The 26,907-nt window shown below is 33.4% G+C and overlaps 1 protein-coding gene across 7 annotated transcripts in view; it reads left to right on the plus strand.

Moving 5' to 3' along the window:
• LOC118198647 (rho GTPase-activating protein 23-like) overlaps window positions 1-26,907 on the plus strand; it is a 136,442-nt gene that overhangs the window by 30,340 nt on the left and 79,195 nt on the right. For all 7 annotated transcript variants that reach the window (XM_085811748.1, XM_085811749.1, XM_085811745.1 and 4 more), the window contains 3 exons: window positions 1,579-1,737; window positions 16,698-16,734; window positions 20,559-20,739. In XM_085811748.1, coding sequence (XP_085667874.1) covers window positions 1,579-1,737; window positions 16,698-16,734; window positions 20,559-20,739 — 377 coding nt within the window. The remainder of the gene's footprint in view (window positions 1-1,578; window positions 1,738-16,697; window positions 16,735-20,558; window positions 20,740-26,907) is intronic.

Here is a 26,907-nt window from a genome sequence, read left to right on the forward strand (position 1 = left end):
TTTGTGTGTGCATGTGCACTCATGTACTTGCACACATACATATATACACATATTTTTGAATCCAGTCCTGATAACAGAAAAGTACCCTTTTTTATTATGAATTAAAAGTTTGAATATCAAAAGATTTAAAATTAGATATGATTAATTTTTTTTTTTAGTGGGAGGGAATGCTTTTCAGTAATAAAAGTCCACATAATTCATAGGCTTTAAACGTGAAAGTAAAATATGTGATCCAATTATGAAATGCTGCTGAACATGAAAGTTGGTTGAGATGTCACCAATCATTCCATCAGAAGTGTAAACGAACATATCGTCGTGTATTAAGACAGATAATAAAGAGGTACAAATTGTAGATATAGCATATAAAAAAAACTTGAATTGCTTATCATAATTTTTCATGATACACTGCCAATTTTTATCTGTTTTCAAAGTTGCACATTGCAATTTTTTTGATACCTGGTTCCTGTAACTTTAAAAATATTAATCATATTTTCAAATGCAAGGGAAAACTAGAACTTTTATTCTTCCTTAAAAAATTTAATTGGCTTATGGAGAATAAATGTTAAACTAACACGAACTTCTTATGATTGTGTTATGATATCATGCTTATTCATATTGGCACTAAATCACACTGTTTGGTAATAGCGTATATGTATTAATAGTGTTACAAGCCCTGTAACGGCATTACAAATCTCTCTCTCGTTAAATTTTTCAGAGAATTTTTTTTTTTTTTTTTTTCTAAAATTCTGCAGTGTTTTGGTTATTTGAACTTTCAGATTCGTTGTATGCTCTATGGTTGGGCTTTTACTGTAAATAAATATGGTTTTTAAAAAGGAAGTGTATAGTATAGTTGTTTTTTAGTAGGTTTGATGTAATGAAACTGTTTTAAGGACTTTTTATTCATTGGTTATAGTCATAATATCATATCAAAATTTACCATATTTTGACTGCCTTCTCAAAGAAAATGTTGGCAACTCTAGTGTAAGTATCTGCAGGTTTTAGCTTATAGGAAAATGAACAGCATTTAAAAAATTTCTTTGTTTATTAACATGCTTAATAATTTACATTTAAAGTAACAGAATTTTTGAAAGAAAATAATGATCTTTGAATTGCAGTTTTAAAAAAGCTTATACAGTTTTGTTGCAAAACTTATATTTTTGGGATTTTTATAAGTAATGTACTTACTTTTGTGCTTATGAGAAGCAAAACTTGCTTAGGACTTTTATAGTTAATTAATTTCGTATTAATGAGAAATAATTTTCTCTTAATTAGAAACATTTAAACATTACATTTAAAAGTTATTAATAGTAATATAAAATGTTATTCAAAATGTTACTATTGTAATCAAAATTGTATTACTATCAAAATGTCACTAATGCAATCAAAATTGCATTACTATGAAAGTGTTACTGTTAAAAATTTTCATTTTCCTGTATGGATGATAGATAATGTATGCTTTTTTAATGAATTCCATCTAAAGTTTTAATTTTTCATTATGAGCTTTATGTTGTTATTTTTGTAATGCAAGAAATTAATTTTTAAATTTCTGTTATTTTTTTCGCGTTTTTATTCATTTAGGACTCCTCAAACATTCATGCTAGCTGCAGAAGATACACCAATGATATAGATGACAAATTCCGTCCTCGCACTGTAACTTTGGTTAAAGATAAAAACGGCTTTGGTTTTACTTTAAGACATTTCATTGTCTATCCACCTACAAGATTTACATCTGCAAAGGTATGTTATTATATTTGGTATTTACTAAATTTATATTGTTCTTGTAACGTAACTATTAAAATCATTTAAAGTGTGTCTTTTCCCTTCATATATATTAATCGAACTAATTATATATTTTTTGCATATATTAATAGTACTTCTGGACTGAATGATGATAGATTGAATGATATCTTACTATTATTTAATGATAAATATTAAATGTGAACTATCAGAGTATTAAGCATAAATAAGCAGTCTCAAAAAGGAATCATATTATAAAATTTTAATATTAAAAGTAGTAAACACAGAAATAGCTTTTATTGAATAATTTATAATCTTATTTAGCTTTTAAAGTGTACCAAAACATAAAAATTAAATATTTTAATGCAAAGTAACATATTTAAGAGTAAAATGCTATCTTTTAAATTAAATAAAATGGTAATACATGTTGAGATGAAAAATAACAGCTCTAGATATACAGCGATAATTTTGCAACATGTAAGTAAAATGTCTACACTTTTAAATGCATTAGTAAATAAAATTAAAATTAGTAAAGCACACGGCTGCTTTTATGAATTTGGGGAATGTTTAAGGTATTTAAATGTAATATTATATTTTATAAAAAAGATTTATGAGTTTTGCCAATTGCTGTCATTTTTCACCAGTGGCCTAGTAATAAAGCTTCTGAACACTTGTTGTTCATCCTGGGTTCAAGTCCCAGTGAACAGACTGGCTGAACGGGTGTTTTTGTGACTTACCATGTGTTACATAAAAAAATCAAACCATATTATAAAATTTCGAAATGCCACAAAATGTTGAAAATAGGAAGGAATTTACTTTTCTGTTTTGTAATGTATAATGTTGCTTTTTTCCTCTGTTTAATCAGATCAATAACTTTTGGACCTGAAATGGAAGAGGCAAACATTTTGATTTCAGATTATTCATATATCTTTATAAAATATTCATATATTTCATTCATAATATAAAAATTCACATATTTTTTAAAAATCTGTTTAATGATGCTCAAAAAGAAATGAAAGTTAGTAGCCTTAATAGCAAAATTTAGAGAAAGGTTTTTCCTAGATGCATTAAGTGTGATTCTTAATCTTAAATTCATGAAGCTCCAGAAAACAATGATGTAACATTTTCAGTGTTTCCAATATTAAACTTTTTAGAAGGTAATTTGAGAGCTAAGTAATAACAGTTGTAAATATGAAAGCATTAGGAATATTAAAATATTTTATCATCTTTTGCTAGGACGTTTTGCCCTTAAATTTTCAATTATCTTTAATTTGGATTGTAGCTTTTAGAGTACTTAGGGTAATATTCACATTCCTGTATTGCATTTTCTATAGTAGATAGATACACATTTTATATATGTACATGTATATATGAAAACAAATTTTAATTTTAATCTAAAAAGGGGTGATAAGCTACCTAATGTGAAGAAAGCAAACATCATACATAATGCATAAAATTAGGAAATTAAGCATGGAATTAAATGTAAAATTAAAATATAAACAAAATGATATAATTAAGTTGATTTTCCTTTTGGTCTTTTTGAAGGATCAGCTAAGAGAATTACTAAGAGCCACATATTAAAATTATATCTGGATTAACTGCAAAATCTTGGGCTAAATTTTAATTTGTAAATTAAATGATTTGATTAAAGAGTGTAATTTTTATTAATTTATGCATTTATGTATAAGTGTATTAAGATAATATCAAATTAAATTCAATTAAAATCATTTAATCAATGCTAAAGCATCATCAGTTTGAATTAAAGCTTTCATGAAAATCATTTTGTGCAACCCAAGCTGTACAGTGTCCAATTGGAGCAATGATGCAGTGATGAATCAGGCTTTTCTCTCGATACTGATGACTGCCGCATACATGTCTGGAGATGGAGAAGTGAGAGGTCCAGTGTATCATTTGTTAGTGAGCGGCACACAGCCAGAACATAGGGTGTGACAGTCTGGGATGCGATTAGCTGGGACGGCTAGCTATTCACCATTAATTGTCTGTGAGGTATTCTGTTTCCAAGCATGTTGATGACATTTTGCAGCCAACTGTACTGCCTATGTTAACAGGTTATCCAGCTTTTATTTTCCAGGAGGACACTGAGCCACATATAGCACGACTTTCCCGACAATATCTTCAATGCCTTTGACTGGCCTGCCAGGTTTCTAAACATGTCACCATTTCAAACATGTTTGGGCCATATTGGGCAGGCAAATGCATACAAATACATCCCAACTTGCTGACTATTTGCTTCATTTGTAGCACAATCTACTGCAGAGGGGATACTGGCAACTTATGCTTCTCAGTGTTACGAACGTAAAATTCCATATTGAAGGGTGGCTTTTTTATTCATTCATTACACAAAAAAATTTCTGCCATTTTTGACATTGTAATTAACTTTCAAAATTTCAGCATTAAACTCATAACTCTCGGAGGGTTAATTAGACTCCATGCCCAACTGAGTATCGGCTTGTATATCTGTTAGGCGTAGCTTTTACCACCTACTAATTTTCACATCTTTTGTAGTGCTACTCGTAAATAAAATGGTTTTCTTACCCTAGTTTTTGATAATTTGTTTATGTACTTGAACATTATAGCTACTGTCAGGTTTTCTAGTTGTGGCTTAATTCTTTTTGGGTGCATATATATATATATATTTGCAACAAAGTGTATACAGTCAAAAGTCGTTAATTCGGACACCCATAATCCGGACCTCAAAGCTAAAACCTTTCTGCGCATGCGCCGCGTTGACACATGCACATAGGCGTTTACGCGTGCGCGTAAGACCTTTTACGACTCCGCATATGCGTGCGCGCAAGCACAGAAAATGTTTTTGCATGCGCGTTTTATGTATAATGGACGGTATAAGCTAAAATTATCTAATTATGTATTTCAGTTAATGTTGATGAATGCGTTGTTCCTTAATCTTCGAATTGGATCCGGCTTATTATTTTTTGCAGACTGTAAGAGGAATTTTATCAAAGTAAACTTGAACTTTTGATTATGTCAAATAGAATTTCCGATTCTGGAGCTCCCAAAGGATCGTACAAAACGAAAGTATGTTTCGATGTCCATCAAACAAAAAGGGGAATTGCTGCAAAAAATGGATAAAGACATGAAGAATGTGACAGAGAGGTTAGTGAAAACGAAAAAATTTCGATTGACAAGTTTGTCGGTATTCTCGGCACAGCAATTAACAAGACTTGAACAGCGGAACTTTGTAACCAAACAAGAAATTATGTCTGTTTATAGAATTAAAGAGAAAGTATTATCACATAAAACGAAGCAACTTAAACAACTTACATTGAAAGAAATGTTTAATAAAGTAAACAAATAAATATTAAGCTTTTTTTTTTTTTTAAATTTTGATACCCTTTAGATTATAATTGTTCTTTATTTCATAAATTACGGTTTCATATTTTTAATTTTAGAATTTCTGCATGCTATCTTACGAGATTTAAACTGATGATCTATAATCCGGAAAAATCAATAATCTAGAATCGCCGAAGTCCCGACGAGTCCGGATTATCGACTTTTGACTGTATATATATATATATGCGCACACCATGTATGAAATATAGATGCAGTATTTTTTATGTATAGTCGTGATAGCAGAGCGACAAGATGGGACGAAGATGTTGATACCAAAGCAAGTTCAGCTAATTACCATCTCTATTTCCAGGCACATTAGAATAATTCTTCATAGACAATATATTTTTTGATCACAAACAATTGCAGTAATTTCTTATATACAGAGGTTAATGGGGCAATATCATTTTAAATGGACAAGCAAAGCAGCATGGATGTTGGCGTGGGGGAAGCTAGGAGAAGTTGATGACGCAGTTTATTTGCGAGTGGTTTGACCCAGTTTATTTGCGAGTATACTAAGTACACGCAGAAAGTACTCTTAAGCTGTAAATAATGTACATCTTATGAAATCCATTAATTGGTAAATTTCACCTGTGGTTTGTGATATCCAAAAGCCTTCTAATGCGTGGCTATGACCATCATCCTCACCATGAAATATGGTAGCTCGCCATAAATTATGCCAAGCATTTTTTAAAGTATCTGGAGACATATCCTCCCATGATCTTGCAATGCTCCACAAAGCAAATTTTATGCAAAAATATTTCAAAAATTTTTGACTAGTATTGCCATTATTCAAGAAATTTAACATGGCTTCTAAAAATCATACTTTATACACTCTTTTGCAAAAAAATCGAAGCACCATGAAGGAAGTGGTTGTTTTTGATGAGATTGAATATATGTATAGCTCATACGCAAATAATAAAATGATTAAAAAATCAAGGTCATAGTACCTGTTCATAGCTCACAATCACCCTTTTTTTTTTTTTTTTTTGAAAATTTTAAATCCTTGTGCACCACATAGTATTACACAAGGCTTACAGAGGTAAGGAAAAAAAAAAAAAAAAAAAAAAAAAAAAACCAAATACAACAACACAACACAAAATAAAATAAACTTAAAAATTCACAGGTGATACGTAAGAGATAAATTTACAGAAGAAAGAGAAAGTCATTTTATGTTGGACAAATACATGAAGAGGGGGAGGAAATGTAATATTCACAGAGTTTAACCTAGAAATGAGTTCCTTTCGTCCTTCCTTGAGCTTTGAACAGTAGAACAACAAATGTTCGACATTTTGCACTCCCCCGAAACTGCATGAACACAAGTCTGTACTAGATAATCTAAATCTCTTCAGATATGAGTGTTCAAATTAGTAGTTGGTCAAACTGCTCCTGGCGACAATGCATGCTTGAATTTGTCGAGGGAAGAAGTGGTAGAGGTTCCTAATGTTATCCTGTGACACATTCCGCTAGGTGTTCATCAGCTATCGCTCCAGATCTGTGATATTTTGTGGTGCCCGAATCTGGAGGCCTACCATGTCCTAGACATGCTCAATTGGTGAAAGGTCTGGTGATATTGTTGGCCAAGGAAGAGTATCAACCGCACAGAGACAGTCCAGAGGTATGCGAGCGGTATGTGGCCTGGCATTATCTTGTTGGAAAATAACCCCAGGATGACGTGCCATGAAGCATAATGCAATTGGCCTCAGGATGGTATCAACATATCATTGAGCTGTTAATGACAGATGTACGGAGGATGACTAAGGATGATCTGCTGTCATAAGAAATAGTACTCCACACCATCACACCAGGGGTTATGGCTGTATGCCTTTCTAAAACAAAGGTTGATTGGGACTGCTAGCCCCAAACACGGTGACAGATTCCAGACACGAACACGGTGGTCATCTGCTTGAAGAGTGAAGCGGGATTCATCGCTGAATACTATACGATGTCAGTCTGATGGCAGCCTCGATGATTGGCTGCGACACTACTCCAGATGACTGCTGATGTTGTGGGGTCAAAGGCAAACATCTTAAAGGCCTCTGTGAGCGTAGCCCTGCCTCAGACAAGTGCCGTGGGATGGTGAGTGGTACCACGGGACGTGGTTGTAGTGCGTTGAATAGCCGACAGTAATACCATTGGGGCGGTTCGAGCCTGGTGAAAAAATCATCCTATCTTGCCTCGCACTTGTGCTCCTTGGCCTTCTAGAGCCTTCATTTCGTTGGCAATTTCCATGTAGCAACCATTGCTGCCAACATCTTTGCACAGCAGTGTTTGTACACTGCAGATGGCTGTATGGCCATCCATTGCTCTGTATGACCACCCAGCTTCACGCAACCCCACAATGCAACCACGTTCAAAGTCGTTAAGCTGTCTGTAAGGTCTTTGTTACTGTCGTACTGTCGTAATGGCACCTTTAGTTGCTTCTTTATAAAATTACGGTGGCAGAAAAAAAAAAAAAAAAAAAAAAAAAAAAAAGATAAATTTTCCGCCTCTGTTATTGGTTTTATACTTTGCAAATTGTACACTAGAAATGTGCGTTATGATCGCAATTCCTGTTCATATGCCTTGAAACTTTGATCATTTGCATGTTCGATCAAGATGTTTTTGCATACCAAATTCCGTCATGACCACAAACGTCTTCCTTGGTGCTTTGATTTTTTTTTTTTTTGTAAAAGAATGTATTTGCATTTCAGTACATGCACTATTCTGATATACATAGGCTGAATGATGGACGTACAATTTGGAGGAAAGAATAATACGGATACATTATCTTTCATTAAAGCTTTAAGTGAAGTAACAGGACCATTTTTGCATAATCAGGTAAACGAACCAAATTTTGCCGAGCTCTGGATATGAAATAATTTTCAAAGTAATCATTCATTAACACTTGTGTCATCTGTGCTCTTTTATTTGCACAGTATATAACGGGGAAATCTTTACTTCTTTAAATGCTCGAAATAGTGTATTTTCTCTGATTACGAAGAGTTTCCACTTGTGCATTCCTGCAGCATTTGCGCATGCTAAAATTGTTAGTCTCGCTTTGGAATGTTTGACACCAGTTGGAACCTTTCCTGTAGAGGTTGCCAAGGTATTTTGCGGTTCATCAGCATTGTAAATTTGTACAGGAGATAACTCTACTATTAATGAAGTCAATGAATTCATCTGCAAATAGTTCAGAGCTTCAGTATCAGCTGAAGCTTTTTCGCCTGAAATTCTTAATTGCCTTATACCATAGCTATTTTTAAATTTGGTTAACCAATATCTCAAACATGTGCATTCAGTTTTTAAGTTAATTTTTTTTTGTGAAATATTTTAGCTTAAGCCATTAGCATTGGACCGTCAACGATAACGCTGTCTGACCCATTCAGTCATCACTTTGTCATGATATTCACTTCTAGCATAACAAATAGAAATTACTGTTATTCATTGCGAGTGCGTGTCGAAATCCACGAAAAAATTCAAAAATTTCCTTTTTCTGTTTTCTTATGTTGTATAACAGTTGACTTTCCAATGCCATACTCCTCACATAGTTTTCAGATGGATATACCTTTATCCATTTTTTGCAGTAGTTCTACTTTTTGTTTAATGGACATCGAAACATGCCTTTAGGAACTCTTTTCGACATAATTGGAAGTTCAAACTTTAATTTTGATAAAATTCCTGCAATAAAAACAACCTGCAAAAAATAATAAGCTAGATCAAATCAGAATGTTAAGTAACAGCACAACGTGCTATATTGACTGAAATTCCTTGGAATCAGTAAAAGTATAATTTTAGCCTAGCTTAACAGTGTCCGCTATACATTATTAGCTATGTATCATGAAATTAGATTGGCAACGAAAGACAAGTTGTTCCGCTAAATTTTGTGTTGCTTCTATCGCGTAATGCACAATTAAGCCTGAATTGTATTAGTTTAGTTATTTATTATACTTGCATCTATTTCTTGCATATACTTAAGGCTTATCAGAGTCCTCAATAAACAAATTCCCACATATACTTAAGGCTTATAGAAGGCCGGCGCTGGATATCTTACTGCCTGATGCAGTCTCTGCGGGTCCTAAATTCTGCTACCAAGCACCTGTATAAGTTCTAAGTTCTCTAAGTTTTTTCCGCCTGTAAATTTTGAATCTCGGTGCTTTCCCTAAATTCTAAAAATTTTTTTATCCCTTAATTTTGTTGCTCGTTGCTGCTCTAAATTCCAAAAATTTGGTCTTCCCTAAATTCTGCAATCCGCTGCGGCCTTATGAGCTCTGGTGCGAGTTTTGGGTTTATGTGAAAAACAAATCAGTTATTTATAATTCAAAAAGCACTAAATGTAATCTTTTGGCCTGTGAGTATGATTATCAAAAATCTATTTTTAGCATATGGAAAGTAATTTTTGTTAAAATTTCTCTCGTCAACATTTCTTAGTGTATTTAACTTAAATCTGTAATCATTGCCAAGCGTAATGTCAGCATAAAAGATACTCTTTGTTATTAAATTATTAATATAAAATTTTTTTTTGGGCATCCACTGCATGAGTCATTACTCAAGTTGTCATGTGTTGATACACATGCGGTGATGAAAGCAAAATATAATAAATAATGATTCACCAGGTTGGCATCAAGGATATAAAATATTAGTAGGTGTAAAATCAACAATATTTCTATGAAGAATGTTTCTGTTTGAGGCGTATGCCAAGCAGATACGCAGCCAAATTATTGATCATAGAAATTTATGCTGAAATGATCGTTTCTTTGATAATGAGGTATTTTATTTAACGCTGAAGTGAAATTAAGAATGTTTTATTATGAGCGGGGGTGGGGCACCAAATGCACATGTGTAAAGTATACACACAATTAAAAAATAAATAAAAACATTTTTTTTTTTTTTTTTTTTTTTTTTTAAGTTGGTGGTGACTTAGGTCTGGATTTTAGATCATTCTGGTTATTGGGCGTCCGGATCTTAGAATTTGTACTGTATCTGTAGGATCAATACTTACTGTCTAGGAGTATGATGTCTGTGAACTTACTTCTGAGGTGGCTGTCTAGGGGCTAATAAACTAGTTCGATTTACAAATAACTTAATGTTTAATGGAAACATGAATAAGTTGTTACAAACTACAAAATGATTACATGTGTAGAAGATAAAAGGTGAGATTATTTACAGATGAAGAGAAGTAACAGTCTTTTACATGCAAACATCTTTCAATCGCATCATCATCTTAATGGCAGAATCATTTGTGTTATCTCACAGGAAAAAAAGAGTTTTTTTGCACAGTTTGCTGCATCATCCGATTAGTGTAGACTCTGCTATCCTACACAACTGCTCGTCCATCCTGATGTAATGTGGCCTCGTATTCTGGTAGTAAGACCATCAACATCTGGGGATTTAAAAAATAAAATAATAATAAAAAAAAAAAAACAGATTAGTTTGCGTTGAGGGAAAAGTTGTCTTAACCCTCTGAGTGTTATGGCTGCCTTTATCCGGTAATCAAAAGTTTTGCTACTTGGCATATATTAATTAGCTTATAATTAAGGATATTTTGTTTTCTTACTTTCTTTAATAATGAAAGTATCATCTTAATGAATGTAAGTTTATGAAAATACAGACTAAAGTAAGTAATTATATAAACACAACTGCTAAATGCTGTTTAAATACCAGTTTTCATGATAGATCTAAAATTCTGTGCCGCTCAGAGAGTTAAATGGTTTATTTCAGCCATCTTCCCTCATCATCTTAATATCTTCAGAAATAAAGCTTTATTTCTTTTTCAATGCTCTTTCATCTTTAACAATCTATTTGAATACATGTGTTTCACAAACGCGTCTTCTTGTCTGGATAAATGCATCTTCTTAAATATCGTGTGGATACGTCTTCTTAGATGTCGTTGTCATCTTAATGCGTCCTAGATATCCTCAAGATTCATCATTCGAACGCATCTTCTTAAAATTGTCTTCATTTTTCTTAAAATAGTTCATGTCTTTTAAAACAATAATCCGTTAGTCAAAATCGGAGAAATTTGTCAAGTCAGGAAATGTCTATATCAGGATTCATCAAAATCAGTATTGCATTGTCAAAGATTTTTGGTTTTCTGGATCTTCTGAATCTGCTTTTCCGCTTCTTTTTTCTCACTGCGTATAGTTTTGTTTGTTCTCTCTTTGCTTTCTGTATCAATATCTTTGTCATTGGGTTTTCTGACCGACTTCTGTATTTTAGACTTTTCCTCTTCTTCAGTGGTCCCTGCAGTTTCTTCATTTCCAGTGGTTTCTTTTGGTTGTCTGTCACAAGGTATGTTACTGGAAGTTTTTCTAGTGGAAAGATCTCGATGATTTTTTCTGTGATTGGATGATTACAGGATAGTATTGTCGGATATCAGAAATTTCTTGTATCTTTTCTCATTAAGATTCGAGTCTTAACTTTCAAAATACTATTAGAGTCAGCATCATTTTCAAGCGTTTAATCATCCGGTCCTGTAAATGATTCCTTCTGTACAACTTTCAACAATGCAATCTTTGCCTTATTTATTTCTTCTAGTATCAAGATTAAAGAAATTTGATTAGACTTTTCAACCTTACAATTGGTAAAAAATCGATACATCCATGCAGTGACTCTAACAAGGTTGCTATGTTACCTGGAAAACCGGAAAAAGTCAGGGAATTCGAAAATTGACCAAAAAATTCTGGGAAAAGTCGGGGAATTTAAATATTTTAGTCAAAATCTGAAAAAGTCAGGGAATTTCATGCGGCTATTGCCCCCCAAAAAGCGAGTTTTGCGCCGACATTGGAAGCGATATTTTCTTGGCAAATTATGTATCGCGTGAGCATCATTCGGCCATCTGGCATTGAGCAAAATTCCGCAGCTCTAATCAGATTGTCTTTTAGAAAGGCAAAGCAAGTTTCCAGCAACTTTTGGTTTCCATAACCTCAAGTATCGAGAGGCTCCCATGCGCATATGCAGTTCATATTGAACTAAGGAAAATCAAAATCTTTCAAAATCATGCAAAGGCCGTAGCGTATACTAGGATTTTACCGCAAAATCTTTTTAACTCTCCCTTTTTTTAATAAATGCCTAATTTATCATTTTACAGTAAAATAAAATAAAAAAAAAAAAAAAAAATAAAATAAAAAAAAAAACAGTAATTAGTCACTTAGGCTAACCATTTAATGTAACTATATTCGCCAAAATATCGTTGATTATTCTAATTCAATTTTTAAATAATTATTTTTATTTTAATGTTATTTGTGTCTTTTAATGTTGCTTCTTCTCTCTAAATTTATTTATTATTTATTAGTAAGTAATACTTTCAAATTTCAGGAAATTTTCTCTGTATAATCCTGAAATTAATTCTAGCAGTATGATGACATACCATCTCGAAATTTAATGCACGTATTTTTTGCTTACGTATGCTACTAAATAAATACAAAATACCTGAGTTTATTTCAAAATATCATTAAATAGATTTTTCTTTTGTTTAGCTGCAGTATGTCTGCAAAAAAAGACATTTTTTAATCTAGATTGGGCAGATTCTAATCTCAATCTTCAGTGGAGAAAACAACTCCTATTATACTAATTCAGAAGTCAAACAACAAAAATCAGCGTTATATTTTCAAATTCTTACAGGACTAGTTTCGATGGTGGTTCGGTAAAACCATCAAAACTAGTTCTGTGAAAATTTGAAAATATAACGCTGATTTTTGTTGTTTGACTTCTGAATTAGTATTTGTTTGGTGTGTTATTCTGTCTTAACTCCTGTTGTAGTTAACCCCCTATTATAGTTATAATAGTAATGCTTTGGGGATTATATATTATACGAGGGCAATCCCAAAAAAAGGTCTCCTATATTTTTAGATATACAAAGAAACATTTATTTTCTATAATTGCTACATCTCTTTAAAGATTGAAGAATGCTTTATTTTACAACATAATCGCCATTTCAATCGATGCATTTTTGTAGACGCTGTGGCAGTTTTACAATGCCCATGTCATACCAGCTTGCTGCCATGCCCTTCAGGAAGTGTTGACCCTCATCTTTCCAAGAAGTTGTCCTTTTCGTCTCCATAGCGGTGAAGAAATTCGCGGGAAGAATCAACCCGTTGCTGTTTGTGGTCTTCTGTCAACACCCATCTTGCACACACCTTCCGATATTGCAACTTTTCCGTTAAAATCCTGTGGATGGTGCTTCTGAAAAGCTCAGGAACCAAAATGCAGAGAGCATCCAGAGTGATCCTCCGATCTTTACGCACAAGTTCCTTAACTTTCGCGATTGTCTCATCGGCAATTGACGGCCTCCCGCTCCTTTCTTCGTTATGAATTTCAGTACGACCGGCTGTAAACTCTCTACACCACTTGCGAACATTTTTGACATCCATGCACGACTGTCCATACACTTCCGTCAATAGGTGGTGAATTTCAACCAGTTTAACGCCTTTTGCATTTAAAAATCGAATAACTGCGCGCACTTCACACTTGGCGGTAACGTTTATCGGGAGCTCTATTTCGAATGGCTGTCAAGCCAAGACTGAGCATCTGAGCGAAGCGCCTGCATGCTTATGTGGTAGTGGAGAAAGTACCACTCACAACAGTGTTGCCAACAACCGTATTAAAACTTTCTCTACGTCCCAAAAAAATAGGAGACCTTTTTTTTGGGATTGCCCTCGTAAGTCATATGTAATTGGCAAATTTTTGTGTTTTCAAGTGGTACCATAATTAATTTATTTCTTAGCATAGCCAATGTGCATTACGTGGATACAGTGGAATTTTCTTAAAACACACCTGGAAAACCTGGAAAAGTCAGGGAATTTCATTTTCCTGTTTGAGTGGCAAACCTGCTCTAAGAAGTTGCTTGTATGAAGAGAATCGGTCATAATATTTTTCCTGGGATGACTCTTTGTGATTAACTGTGCTAACAATGGTCTTTCTTTTTTCTCAATTTATATTGAAATCAGGAATTACATTAGAATTTGGCCATTCTTCCATTGGTTTTTTTTCAGCCACGATAGTCCTTCCCACCATCGAGATTTTCATATTGTTTCTGCATCGCACCCCTGTGATGGAAGATCTTTTGGATTCAGTAGACCTGGGACCGGGATGCCAGTTTTCAGGATTTGTCATAGAATGAATTTCTTGTACTCGGTTAAAAATGAAGGGAGCCCATTTTTCGTTTCTCTTGATCCAATACAAAGCATTTGCCAAGTCACCTCAGAAAACCTTCAGCACATTTTCCATTTTTAGGTCATTAGTCACACTCTGAGCTAATCTAGTTCCAATGTTGCAGGAAAGCAGTTCCATTCTCAGAATAGAAATAGATTTCATCGGTGCAACTCTACACTGTACCTGAACAAGTTGATAGGTCGTTGAAGTTTTGGTCTCACTTTGTAAGAAAACACAGGTAACATAAGCTATCTTACTTGCGTCACATGCAATGTTAGACTTAATATTTCACAATTGGGAATAAGACATTGAGGAATTTCTATTTCTTTCAGCTTACAAAGTTCCCGTCTCAACTTCTCAAACGTCTTTGCAATGGTGGTAGGGAGTTAAGGAATTGCTCGTGCTCGATACTTTCAATTTCCAGTGCTCTTGTAGGAGGACTTTTGGTCCCAAAGTAACAGGACAGGTGAAGCCAAATTGATCAAAGATTTTATGTACGGCTGACAGGATTTTTCTCTTGGTCACAGATGTATCGTCTTCAACATTTTCTCGTAAATCTACTGTCAAAGCTCCATTCTTTAAGTTCCACTTAAGCCCTAGAACTGGAATATTCTTTTCATTCCTCAGCAAAGGGTCTTCAGATTCTTGATTATTATAACTGTGCTTCCACCCTCAAAGTTCGAATTTGGCAGTGCTAAGAACCAATTTGGATTCCTCAATAAATTTCTCAAGTTCTTCAGGATTTTCCACACTTTTAACACAGTTATCCACGTAAAAGAATTTCAACAGCTTGATGGCTGTTTTTTCAAAATGGTGAGGAGCATTCTGTAAATGAAATCGAATGGTTGCTCCCAAAAAAGATATGGGAACAAAAAAGTCCGAACACAACCCGTCTATGCTGGATAGGTTTAGCAGGATCATGACACTCCCACGCTAAAAACTTTAGATATGTTCGATCACTCTCGCTCAGTCCATTTTGTAGGAAGCTTCTACGAATGTCCACAAAATGGCTATTTTCTTTAATCTAAATCAATTCATGATGGCTGGAATGAGCTCGACAATATTGGGGCCCTTTTCCAGGCAGTTGTTGAGAGAAGCTGAGTTTTTTTCTCTGGCGGATCCATCAAAAACAGGTCTCGCTCTTGTAGTGGAATTTTCTTTCACTACAGCCCTGTGAGGTAGGTAGTGTTGACTTTCTTCGTTACAAGAGTTCTTAAGTTCTTCAATAACGTCTTCTTGAAGCCACTCTCTAAACACTTCTTTGCATGCTTTTAAGTTTCCACTCCTCTTCATTGAATGTGTGTAGCCCTTTAGCCTTCGTTCTGCATTATTTTTGCAAGTGGGCAAAGGAGGATGGCCTTGTATTCATGGGAGGCTTACAACGTACCTTCCATCATTATCTAATTTCACACTTCTGTTAAAATGTTCTTCAGCTGCCATCTCAAGCTCTTGTCGACTTCTTTTCTCTCCAAGGTCTAAAATTCTAAGTGTATCAAGTCACCACAAGTCTCAAATTTTTGCATCGTTTGCATGTAGCGACGTAATGCTATTCGTGCTATCTGAAGTTTCGATCGTATCAGCCATCCAAGCTGCTTAGTATTAGTGTGCATCCAAGCTGCTTTTCCATCAAAACTAGACCTAAGTCTAACAGTTTTATGTTTCAGGTATACAGTTAACCTGCAACTTTAGCCCCTATGAGTCCATGAATCTTGTCAGGAGAGAAGTGATACAACAGATCTACTTTATCACTCAAATCAGGCAGGAAAATTTTATAAAACATTTACATTTTTGGATAGCTTTGTAGTAGAGACAGAAGCAGCAAACACGAGTCTGTCTAGGCTGAGGCCCATCAGCAGCCGAGCAGCAAAGTCGCTGAACACTGGTAATTCAGTCCAGAGTTCAAATCCTAGCGAACGGGCTGGCTGCATGTCTGTTTTCGTGGTTTGCCCATGTGTAATGTGCATACAAACCAGTTTTTCTTAGGAAGCCTCCATACTGTCATCACTCCTCTTGAGCATATACTCCTTGAGTGCTTTGCCATAATCAAATAAACCAAACCGCACCTATCTAGGCCGAAGTGCAGAAAGCAAGTGTTTTACATTCAGGATGAAATCATAATTCAGTATGAGTCATTTTTAGTTTTCATTGCATTTGATTGGATAATTAATAATGTTGTAAAATTATTGGCCGTTTGTGTGTTAGTTTCATTCACATCACTAGTGTTACATAAGAATCATATGACATGGCTAAGTCTTGAAATGACACAGTGCAGAAAAAGTTATTACTGTTTTTAGAATAGAGAGGCAGAATAACCAAATGAAAATGGGCATTAAGGGGTTATTACTAATTTAAATTACATATATATACACACACACACACTTATGTAGAGAGAAATTTATGCTGTTTATATTTTAATCTTTTATTTAAATTTTATACTAAGTGATTAAATGATATTTCAGGGGACACAAGATAACAGTGAAGATCCTTCTCTCAGTTGTAAGTTAAAATTTTAATTTTTTAAAACTTGTCTAAAATTCATTTATTTTTATTATGCAGTCACACTTAAATAAATTTAAACTAAAGGGAACAAAAAATAAATTTTAATAATTCAAATTTTTGATTTATTGAAAAATATTAACACTAATTTTATGCAGTTTTCACCTTTCAAAACAAAGAATTCTATCCCTTTTCACAAACTGTTCAAGGATATTACCTTGTAAAAATGTAATTTTTTACAACTTTTTTTTAATAGTTTTGCAACATTCCTTATTAAATTTACTTTTTGAAGAATTATTTTGTTATATTTCTTAATAAAATTTCTAAGTATGAGGATATGTGTCCTAGGAAGAAATTGGAAAGATACGAGGGCTATCCAGAAAGTAGATTACGTTTTGGAATAAAAAAATAAACAAAGTATAGGAAACAAATTTTATTATATACAGATGAAAGCCACACTCAAATACTACTTTTCTACATAGTCACCATACAAATTAAGGCATTTATCGTAGCGATGTACGAGCTTGGAAATTCCTTCGTCGAAAAATTCGGCCGCCTGCGCCTTCAACCACTTCGTTACCTCTTCTTGCAGCTGTGCGTCGTCATCAAAACGCTGCATAGCCAGCCACTTCTTCATTGCTGGGAATAGGTGGAAGTCGCTCGGTGCCAGGTCGGGACTGTACGGCGGATGAGGAAACAACTCCCACTTAAAAGATTCAAGAACTTTACGAGTGACATTTGCCGTGTGGGGCCGGGCGTTGTCGTGAATCAACAAGATCTTAGAGCTCAACATTCCTCTGCGCTTGTTTTGAATTGCTCTTCTGAGTTTTTGGAGAGTTTGGCAATACCTTTGAGAGTTTATTGTAGTGCCTCTTTCCAGGAAGTCCACCAAAATTACACCTTTTCTGTCCCAAAAAACAGTCGCCATCATCTTCCTTGCCGACATTGTTTGCATGCATTTCTTGGGTTTTTGGGGAGAACTTGTGTGCCCCCACTGCATTGATTGCAATTTCGTTTCACAGTTCACATGTTTCACCCATGTTTCGTCACCAGTAACGATGCGATCGAGTAAAGAGTCACCATCCTTATGGTAAGCGTCCAAAAAGTTCAACGCTGCAGCCATTCGCTGATTTTTGTGGTCCTCTGTCAAGATTTTTGGAATCCATCTTGCACAAAACTTGTGGTAACCAAGCTTTTCGCTGATGATTTCGTGCAACAAACTTCGCGAAATTTGTGGAAAACTCAAAGAAAGTTCCGTTATTGTGAAATTTCGATTTTCACGGACTTTAGCATCGACTTTTTCGAGAAGTTCGGCGGTCACTATGCTGGGTCTCCCACTTCGATCTTCGTCGTGAACATTGGTTCGGCCATTTTGAAATCTTATGACCCACTGACGCACTCCACCTTCAGTGATAATGTTGTCCCCATACACTTCACGAAGCTGCCGATAGATTTCTATCGGTTTACAGTTTTTTGCAGTCAGAAACCTTATTACTGAGCGCACCTCGCAGCTCGCGGGATTTTCAATTAACGCAGACATTTCAAACCGTCACAGTATCTGAACGGAGCACGGCACGAACCTCTCACTAGCACGGCTAGATGCAGACTGAGCTGCGCAACGCTCTGACCCCAAGATGGCCGCGCTAGCCCCGCCCCTAGCGGACACAGACGGAAACGTAATCTACTTCCTGGATGGCCCTCGTACTTAATTTTGGCTTTTATATTTTGAGATTATGTTTAATGAATAAAGAGTTTTGATTTCAGAAGTTCAAAATAATCCAAGTTTTGTTCTATTTAAAGGTGCAATAGGATTATGCTTATAATTTAAAACTGAATTTTTCTGTGCTTGAGGTATTTTGAATGTTTTCCTGTAATGACTATGTTAAAAGTTTTTTTTTTTTTATCATTATTTTACCTTATATGGCAAGTAACTGTTTTGATGACCCAAGGCCGTCAAATATCACTGCATTTCTTTTTGAAATGGTTCTTAATTTTATTAAAAAGGATGTGGTGTGTTTTTCTTTCTTGATTTGCTGTGTATTATATTGTATGTCTATTATCATTTTGTATCTTTTTTTAATAATTTTCCATGGTAAAGGTTAACTTTTTCTTCTTTGATAGTATTTTAAAATTTATTCATGAAAGAACTTTGTATTTTGTTATGCACTAAATTAAAATTTCTCCACTATTTTGTTGATTAAATTGATTTTTGATTAAATTACATACTATTTTGTTGGTTTATATAATTCCATTACCAAAGCATAGTTTTCAAATATTTACAAACTCTAATTCAGAAGTCAAACAAAAATCAGCGTTATATTTACAAAATTTTCACAGGACTAGTTTCGATGGTTTTACCGAACCACCATCTTCAGCTGCAAAACCGCAAATGATTGTAATTTGCGGTTTTGCAGCTGAAGATGGTGGTTTGGTAAAACCATCGAAACTAGTCCTGTGAAAATTTTGTAAATATAACGCTGATTTTTGTTGTTTGACTTCTGAATTAGTATTTATTCAGCGTGTTATTGTGTCTTAATTTAAAAACTCTTTCTGATATTTATAATGCTTATAATTTATGAGCTGTAAAATGCCCTAGAGTAACTAGGTCTATAACTTTTTTAAAAATTTTAATCTGTATTATGAGAGGAAATATTAATCTGTTATCCTCTTTGTCACTTTGAGATTTATTACTTAGTATAAAAATAATGTAGAAATTCAAATATACAGACTAATTGTGACCATAATCTTTCTGGATATTCGTGAAATTCAGATGCCTTTTGGGGGTCGAGTTGTAAAGTCACTGAACACTGGCAGTTCTATCCCGGGTTTGAACTCGGACAAGTGGCTGCATGGTTAGTTTTCATGTTTTGTCCATGTGTAATGTGAATACGAGCCAGTTTTCCTTGGAACGTCCTCTATAAAAGTATCCATCCCTTTAAGCAAATAGCTCTTTAGTACTTTGCCATAGTAAAAAATGAACCAAACCAGGTGTATAATGGATACAAGCTAGTTTTCCTTAAAAACATCTGTAGGCAGATAGCCCTCAAGTGAGCACTAAGTACTTTGCCTTAATCAGTTAACCTAATTGGAGAATTCAATGTTGTCTTTTTCCTTGATTGTTGAATATGTATTTGCTGTAATGCAAGTGAAGTAATTTATTTCTTATATTTTATTTAAAAAAGATTTCGTAGTTAAACGAATAAATAATTTTATTTCTATGCAATAAAATTCAAAACACCCATTTTTCTATAAAAATAGTTTTTTTAAAGCCTAAATAGTTAACCCATTGATGTTTCAATTAAAATTAAATGGTAAAATTAATTTTTATGTACTTAAGCTTCAAAATTAAACAAAAATCATGTTTCTTTTTCCTTTTTTTTTTTTGTCTTTTTTCCTTTTTTAAATGAAAGAAATTATTTGTTAATTTAGGTGAAGCAAAATGCATAATTTATTTCTATTCAACTAAAATTTAGATGGACTTTTTTAATTATAATAAATTAATAAAAAGTAACTGACAGTATAACACGCATTAAATTTATTTGTTTACATTTTGTACTAAATTTATGATTTCAATAAATAAAATCATTTAAATCGATGAAAAAATGTTAAAAAATTAATTAACAACAATATTAACTTTATTTTGGAATGAAAAGAGTATGGATAATTAAAGTTTCAGTAATGATGGAATTCTGCTGTGTTGTAGGTTGTATATTTTGTGGACAGTCTCTGGGGCTATCTTCTGTGTCTGTGTATTAGTAGTTTCTGAACTTAGGGTTAGGTGTATTTTTCTGTGTATTTCAGTATTTTACTTTTTTTTTTTTTAGTTGCACAATGGAATTCGGACTACAAGAACAAACCAATGGATACAATATTCATCCGAGAAGTAAAAGAAGGTAGCCCCGCACACAATGCTGGGTTGAACAAAGGTGACAGAATAATTGCAATCAACAATCACCCTTTGACAGGGAAATCATATGCAGATATTATTCATCTTATACTCAAGAGGTAGTGTATTTTTGAATTAAAAAATATAGTTGTGATATTCACCATGGATTGATTCAAAAGTTGAAATCAAATAAAAGTTTAAAAAATATTTTAAAAAGTAATTTTTTATGTTAATCTTTTCACATTTGAGTAATTTATTATTAAAATCGTGATTTCAGGTCTGAATATTTTAACCCTCTGAGCGTTATGACAGGGTTTATTCGGTCATCAGAAGTTTTGCTACTTGGCATATATTAGCTTATAATTTAAGATATTTTGCTTTCTTACTTTCTTTAATAATGTAAATATCATTTTAATGAATGCAAGTTTATGAAAATACAGACTAAAATAAGTAATTATACAAACTAAATTAATAAAATAAATGCTGTTTAAATACTGGTCTTCATGATGGATCTAAAATCCTGTGCCACTCAAAGTGTTAATATGTCTTACGTTTTTTTTTTTTTTTTTTTTTTTTTTTTTTACTTTTAGTAAAATTTTTATTTTTCTTCAAAAAATTTTTTTGTATTTTGGAAGTGAAACACAAATTTTGTCTCCTAACACAATCAGAAATATTACATTATGTTCAAGAAATCTAAGAGTTAATTGATGAATTCTCATATATTAGGTAAAAGTTTGGAAAAAAGGTTTTAAAAAATTCACCAATTATTTTATATTTCTGATTTATTTTGCTTCAGCATATTGTGTTCAGCCTTTCTGAATTTGATCTTGCTGTTGCGTTCATCCAAGTTAATGCATTACTTTTTTAATGAAGTATTTTTGGTACTTTTCCAATAAAGCCATATCATGTATGTTCAATGCGATATTGCTATGTTTTGGCTCATTTCTTTCTCCATCCTTTTGGATTGATACTAGACAAAAACTAAATATTTGAGAATAGCAACAAAAAACATCCTCCAATTTTATAACAAAATCCTCCAAAAACCTATTTTGTGGGAAGAATATAGCCTATATTATTTTAATTTAAATTTTGTTAATAATTTTTTCTTTTGGTCAATAAATTGTTATCAATTTTCATAATTTTGTTTTGTTTATTCAGAATGTCAGGATCAATGTCAGGATGAAGTAATGAAAAGTTGACATACACCTCCCCTTATGTAATCAGGTCAATCTGTATTGTGATTCATTTGAAGCAATCTTTAGTTTGTAAAACTCGATACATGGTGAGAGTGTATCTTCTGATACCTTTAGTAAATGAATCATTGCAGTAATGAAAGGAATGCATCGTGTAACAAACCATGTTTGTATTTAGACACCTTTTGCTACCTGGCATGAGCAAAGGCTGCATTACCCTTTGGTTCATACCATATTTTAATTTCATGATGTAATTCTTTGGATAGAACTTTTCTTAGTGAATAACATCTCTTTCTTGAAGAAACAGGATAGCCATTTCTTCATTTTTTGGGGAAAGCCAAGTCATGAAATACATTGCATTTGAGAGGCCAGAGGGGGGGAGTCATGATTAGATTGAAAACATGATCATGTGAGTGATGGTGTCAAAGGCAGTTATCATGAGAAAAGAAGCCCATCCAAATTGGTGTCGCAAAAGGATGGTTTAATTCTAATTGAAGCCAAATACTTCAACAATCTACAAAAATAATCATTTTATTTACAAAGCAAAATGTATTGCATCGATGGTTCACTACTAACTACGTCGCAAACTGAAAAACTAACATTCTTTCTCAGAAGCGAAGCGCCCTCTAACGGCGATACAGAAATCATTTGTGGGGTTTTTCCACACTCCCCACCTGATAATTTTTGCAAAATTATCACTATTTCAGCATACAAATGTTAAAAATGTAAGAAAGCAACTTGCATATCAAGTACATTCAACTGATGTAAATATAAACTGCAAAAGGGAATTCTATAAAATAAACAAATATAGTTAACTGCATCAATTCAAATGTTGCTCAATATGTAAATATTAATTCAAATTACAAACAGTAAATTATTAGTAATAACTAAACTAATTATCTAAAATTAATGTTAGTGAACATGAAATATAAGAAATAAAATTAAAAGGTTACAAAATTAGTTCATTTTCAGTCTGATAGTTCAAGGGGGTATATCAATTGCACAGGTCTCTTAAAGTCCCCTTTTTTAGTTTTTACCTCACATGATCGTACAAGACCATCACGTCCTTTAAGACTTAAATTACTCGACCTAAATCCTAGAGGTACTTAGATTTAGTTGTTCCTTCAAGTAAAACTATATCATCAATTTTAAGATTTTCCTTGGCTTCTGGTGTACCGAAGAAGTGAGTATTTCTTAACTCAAGAAGATACTGATTTTTCCACTTTTTCCAGAACTGTTTTATAAGTGTTATCTGATATTCTTTTCCTTTTATTAGACTGTTTCTTGTTGGAGAGCTATTCAGGATCTCAGCACAGTTGTATGGATGGATATTCATCCTTATGTCCGATCAATAGAAAATCAGCCGGCACAAGCGGTTCAGGTTCATGTAAATTGCTGTAAACGTAGGTCAAAGGACGTCTATTCACAATATTTTCGACTTCTGTCAACACAGTCATAAATTCTTCAAAATTCAGTTGAGCTCTGCCTCATAAGGCGTTCATAAAAAGCTCCCCACCATGGAGCAAGCTCGACGATAAATTTCCAAGCCAAGCCTTCATTTGCTAGAAAATTTTGAAAGTCTGTACCTTTAATTATGCTGTAAAAATACTGTAAATCTTTGGCAGCATATTTGAAAATTTTTGCGTTGTCTGAATAAAAGATGCAACAGTTTCCTCTTTTCGAAATGAAATGTCTGAGAGCCAAAATGAATTTGTTTGCAGACATATTGGAAATGAGCTCTAGATGTAACGCCCGTGTAACAGCACACGTAAACAATATGATGTATGATTTCTGAATGTCATTTCCAGACTTGATGTAAACTGGACCTGTGAAATCCACGCTTGTAACATAGAAAGATGGAGTTTCAAGAATTCAGTCTTTAGGTAACTGAGCTGTCATTTGTTTCACTGGTTTTACTGCGTATTTCCGACAAATTAAACAGTTTCCTAAGACTTTCTTTACCAACTGACGGCCTTTAGGAATCCAAAATTTCTGTCGTAATTTGGCTAAAGTTGCTGCAACTCCCGCATACAGAACGTTATTATGTTCCCTTTTTACAATTAATTCAGTAAATTTGGAATCTTTAGGAAGAAGAACTCGATGCTTCTCGTCAACTTTATATTCGGTTTCTTCTAATCTTCCCTTAATTCGAAGAATTTTATTTTCATCAAGAAATGTTGCCAAGCTGAATATATTAGAGCTTTGAGAAATTGACTTGTTAGATTGAAGCCTTAATTTCAGATGTGAAGAAATCCATCTGGGCTTTACGAACACAAAAAATTTCAGTGTCCTGAATTTCAGTAGCACTTAACGTTCCACTATTAGCGGGCAGTTTTCTTGCCTTAGCAACGAAACATCTAATCCATGCCATAATTCTGAGATATTTCAGCACATTACTGAATTTTGTTATATCCAATTAGTTGATCATCTCTTTTCACAACAATGTCATAAACAGATATTTTACTATGGTGTTCTAGTTGTTTATCGTTTCCCACGTCAAACTTCGGTTGAACTGGCGAGTCTATACGTTTGTTTTGTAACCATTCTGGTCCAAACCACCAAAGTGAACAATTTCTTAAATTAGCAACAGTAGTTCCTCGTGATATGAGGTCGGAGGGGTTATCTTTCCCACATCAATAATGCCAATTATTGCTTTCAGTTAGTTTCTGAATTTTGTAAACTCTGTTTTTGATGAAAGATTTAAATCTTTCGGGAGATCCTTGAATCCAAAAATACGTTATTTGAGAATCAGTCCAATGGAAGGGAATTACTTCGTATTTTAAACATTTTATCACTCAATCTAGCGGATAAAAGTGCACCCAAATGCTCCAATCTAGGAAGTGTAAGTTATTTCAGAGGTGCAACTCTACTCTTGGAAGCAACAAAAACTGTTTGAAAAGTTCCATTGTTCAAAACTATTCTTAGATATACCATGCATCCATAAGCTTTCAAACTAGCATCAGAAAAGCTATGGAGTTCTATTTGTTTCACATCTCCATCTAATATTCCCTCTAAATAGTAGCGGGGAATTCTGAGGTGGTTCCGTTCTTCAATTTCTTCGTACCAGGCTTTCCATTTATAACTAAGATCAGGTGGCAGTTCATCGTCCCAGTCAATTTTGACAGACCAGATTTTCTGAATCAGACACGTTATTCTTATAGTGAAAGGACCATAAAGTCCGACAGGATCAAAAATACGGCCTGCGGTTTGCAATAGAAAATGTTTTGAGTTGATTGACGAGGAAATGAAATTTGTCAAGTGCTGAGTGTCAAAATAAAAAATATCATTATCCTTATCCCAGTTAATTCCTAACACTTTGATCGGGACAACTTCAGGAGATTCTTGCATCGAAAATTCTTTGCGATTCCAAATATCTTTGAGTTCTTTGGAATTAGTATGCCACTTATGTAGTGACATGCTAGCTTCATTAAAAATGTTCACAATTTCTAAACTTGTTTTCAGGGCATGTTCTAAATTTTGTTGATCGCTAATAATGTCATCAACATACAGGCAGTTGTTTAAGAGTTCTACTGTTTCAGGATATATTTCTGAATATTTTTAAGGTGATGCTTAATAGTAGCAGCTAGGAGAAAGGGACTAGATTTTACTCCAAACAAAACTGTTGTAAATCTAAAGGTTTTCAAACTTTCATTGTTATCATCAGGATCATCTTTCCAAAAGAATCGTGTAACGTCCCTGTCTTCTTCATTTAACTCTATCTGTAAGAATGCTTGTGTAATGTCCGCTGTAAAGGCTATTGAATTTTGTCTAAATTTTATCAATACATCAAAAATATCAGGATATAGGTTCGGACCAGTATATAAACAGTCATTTAGAGAGAGTGTTTTTGGTTTATGGGCTGAAGCATCATAAACTATTCTTAGTCTGCTTGTTGCCCTATCATTTCTGATGACTGCTGTATGAGGTAAATAAAATAGGGTTTTATCATTTTGATTGTCTTCCTGAACTGGTTCAATAATATGTTTTAACTCGTAATCCTTTAAAACCTCTGTGTATTGAACGAACAAAGAGTTATCAATTTTAAATTTGTTACTCAATTTCTTTAATCTTTCAAGTGCTATATCCCTATTATCTTCCATTAAATGTTTTGAATTTGGTTTCCAAGGTAATTTTACTTATTATCTGCCGTTCTTATACTTGATATCAGATTCGAAAGATTTAATAATTTCTAAATCAACAGTTTTGTCGTTTTGAGTATCACATTCGAAACCTAAATTTTCTAGCTTACAAAACTGTTGTAACTGATCTGATATCAAGTTTTCATTTACTATTACTTTCATCTCTACATATAATAAAACAAAGAGTCTGAGTGTGTGTGTGTCTTTCGTTCGCGCTGTGCATAAGCTAATAGACCCATGACTATGAAATTTGGTACATAGGTGCATCTAGACAAGAGCCAGTGCACCTCGAAGCGATTTTTTAGAAATTCGAATTAGAATTTTTTTTATTTTATGTTTTGTGACGAAATCGCGCCATTTTGAGACATAATGTGGTATAGGAAAGCGAGATTTTACTCTACACACTCCATTTTCACATCGTCATGAAACGTAGGCACTTAGCTATTTTACGAACTTAAAATAAATTTCGTGTTTCAATAAATCGAGTAAATACGAATTTATTTAACAAAGGGAGCTTAACACCTTTTCAACGTGATTTTTTCTAAAATAGTTTATTTTTAAAAATGTACAGTTTATTTTTCTTTGATTTTTGGACACATTAAACTTTTATTCTTGCGACTGCTTGTACAAAAAGAATTTTGGAAAAATGATAATATTTTGTATTTTTAAAGAATTTTTTAAATGAAGCTTCCAAGTACACTTCTCACATCTCACATCTTTACAAATGTGATTTTGGCAACAATTTTCCTGTCTTATTGTTGTTGATGGATTTTTGATGAAATCGCATCATTTTGAATAGTTTCATTCTTTTAGAAATATGGGTTTGGCAACAATTTTTCGTCGTATTTCTTATGTCACTGTTTTTAAGAGATTGGCATATTTCATTGTCATTTATATATATATATATAATATATTTTTGATTTTCTTTGATAAAGTTGGTCTGCAGAGTAAATTT

The sequence above is a fragment of the Stegodyphus dumicola genome, chromosome 2 (assembly GCF_044657685.1).
Source record: "Stegodyphus dumicola isolate Sdum_Otavi_A_Nest chromosome 2, ASM4465768v1".
In the NCBI taxonomy this organism is placed as follows: domain Eukaryota; kingdom Metazoa; phylum Arthropoda; class Arachnida; order Araneae; family Eresidae; genus Stegodyphus; species Stegodyphus dumicola.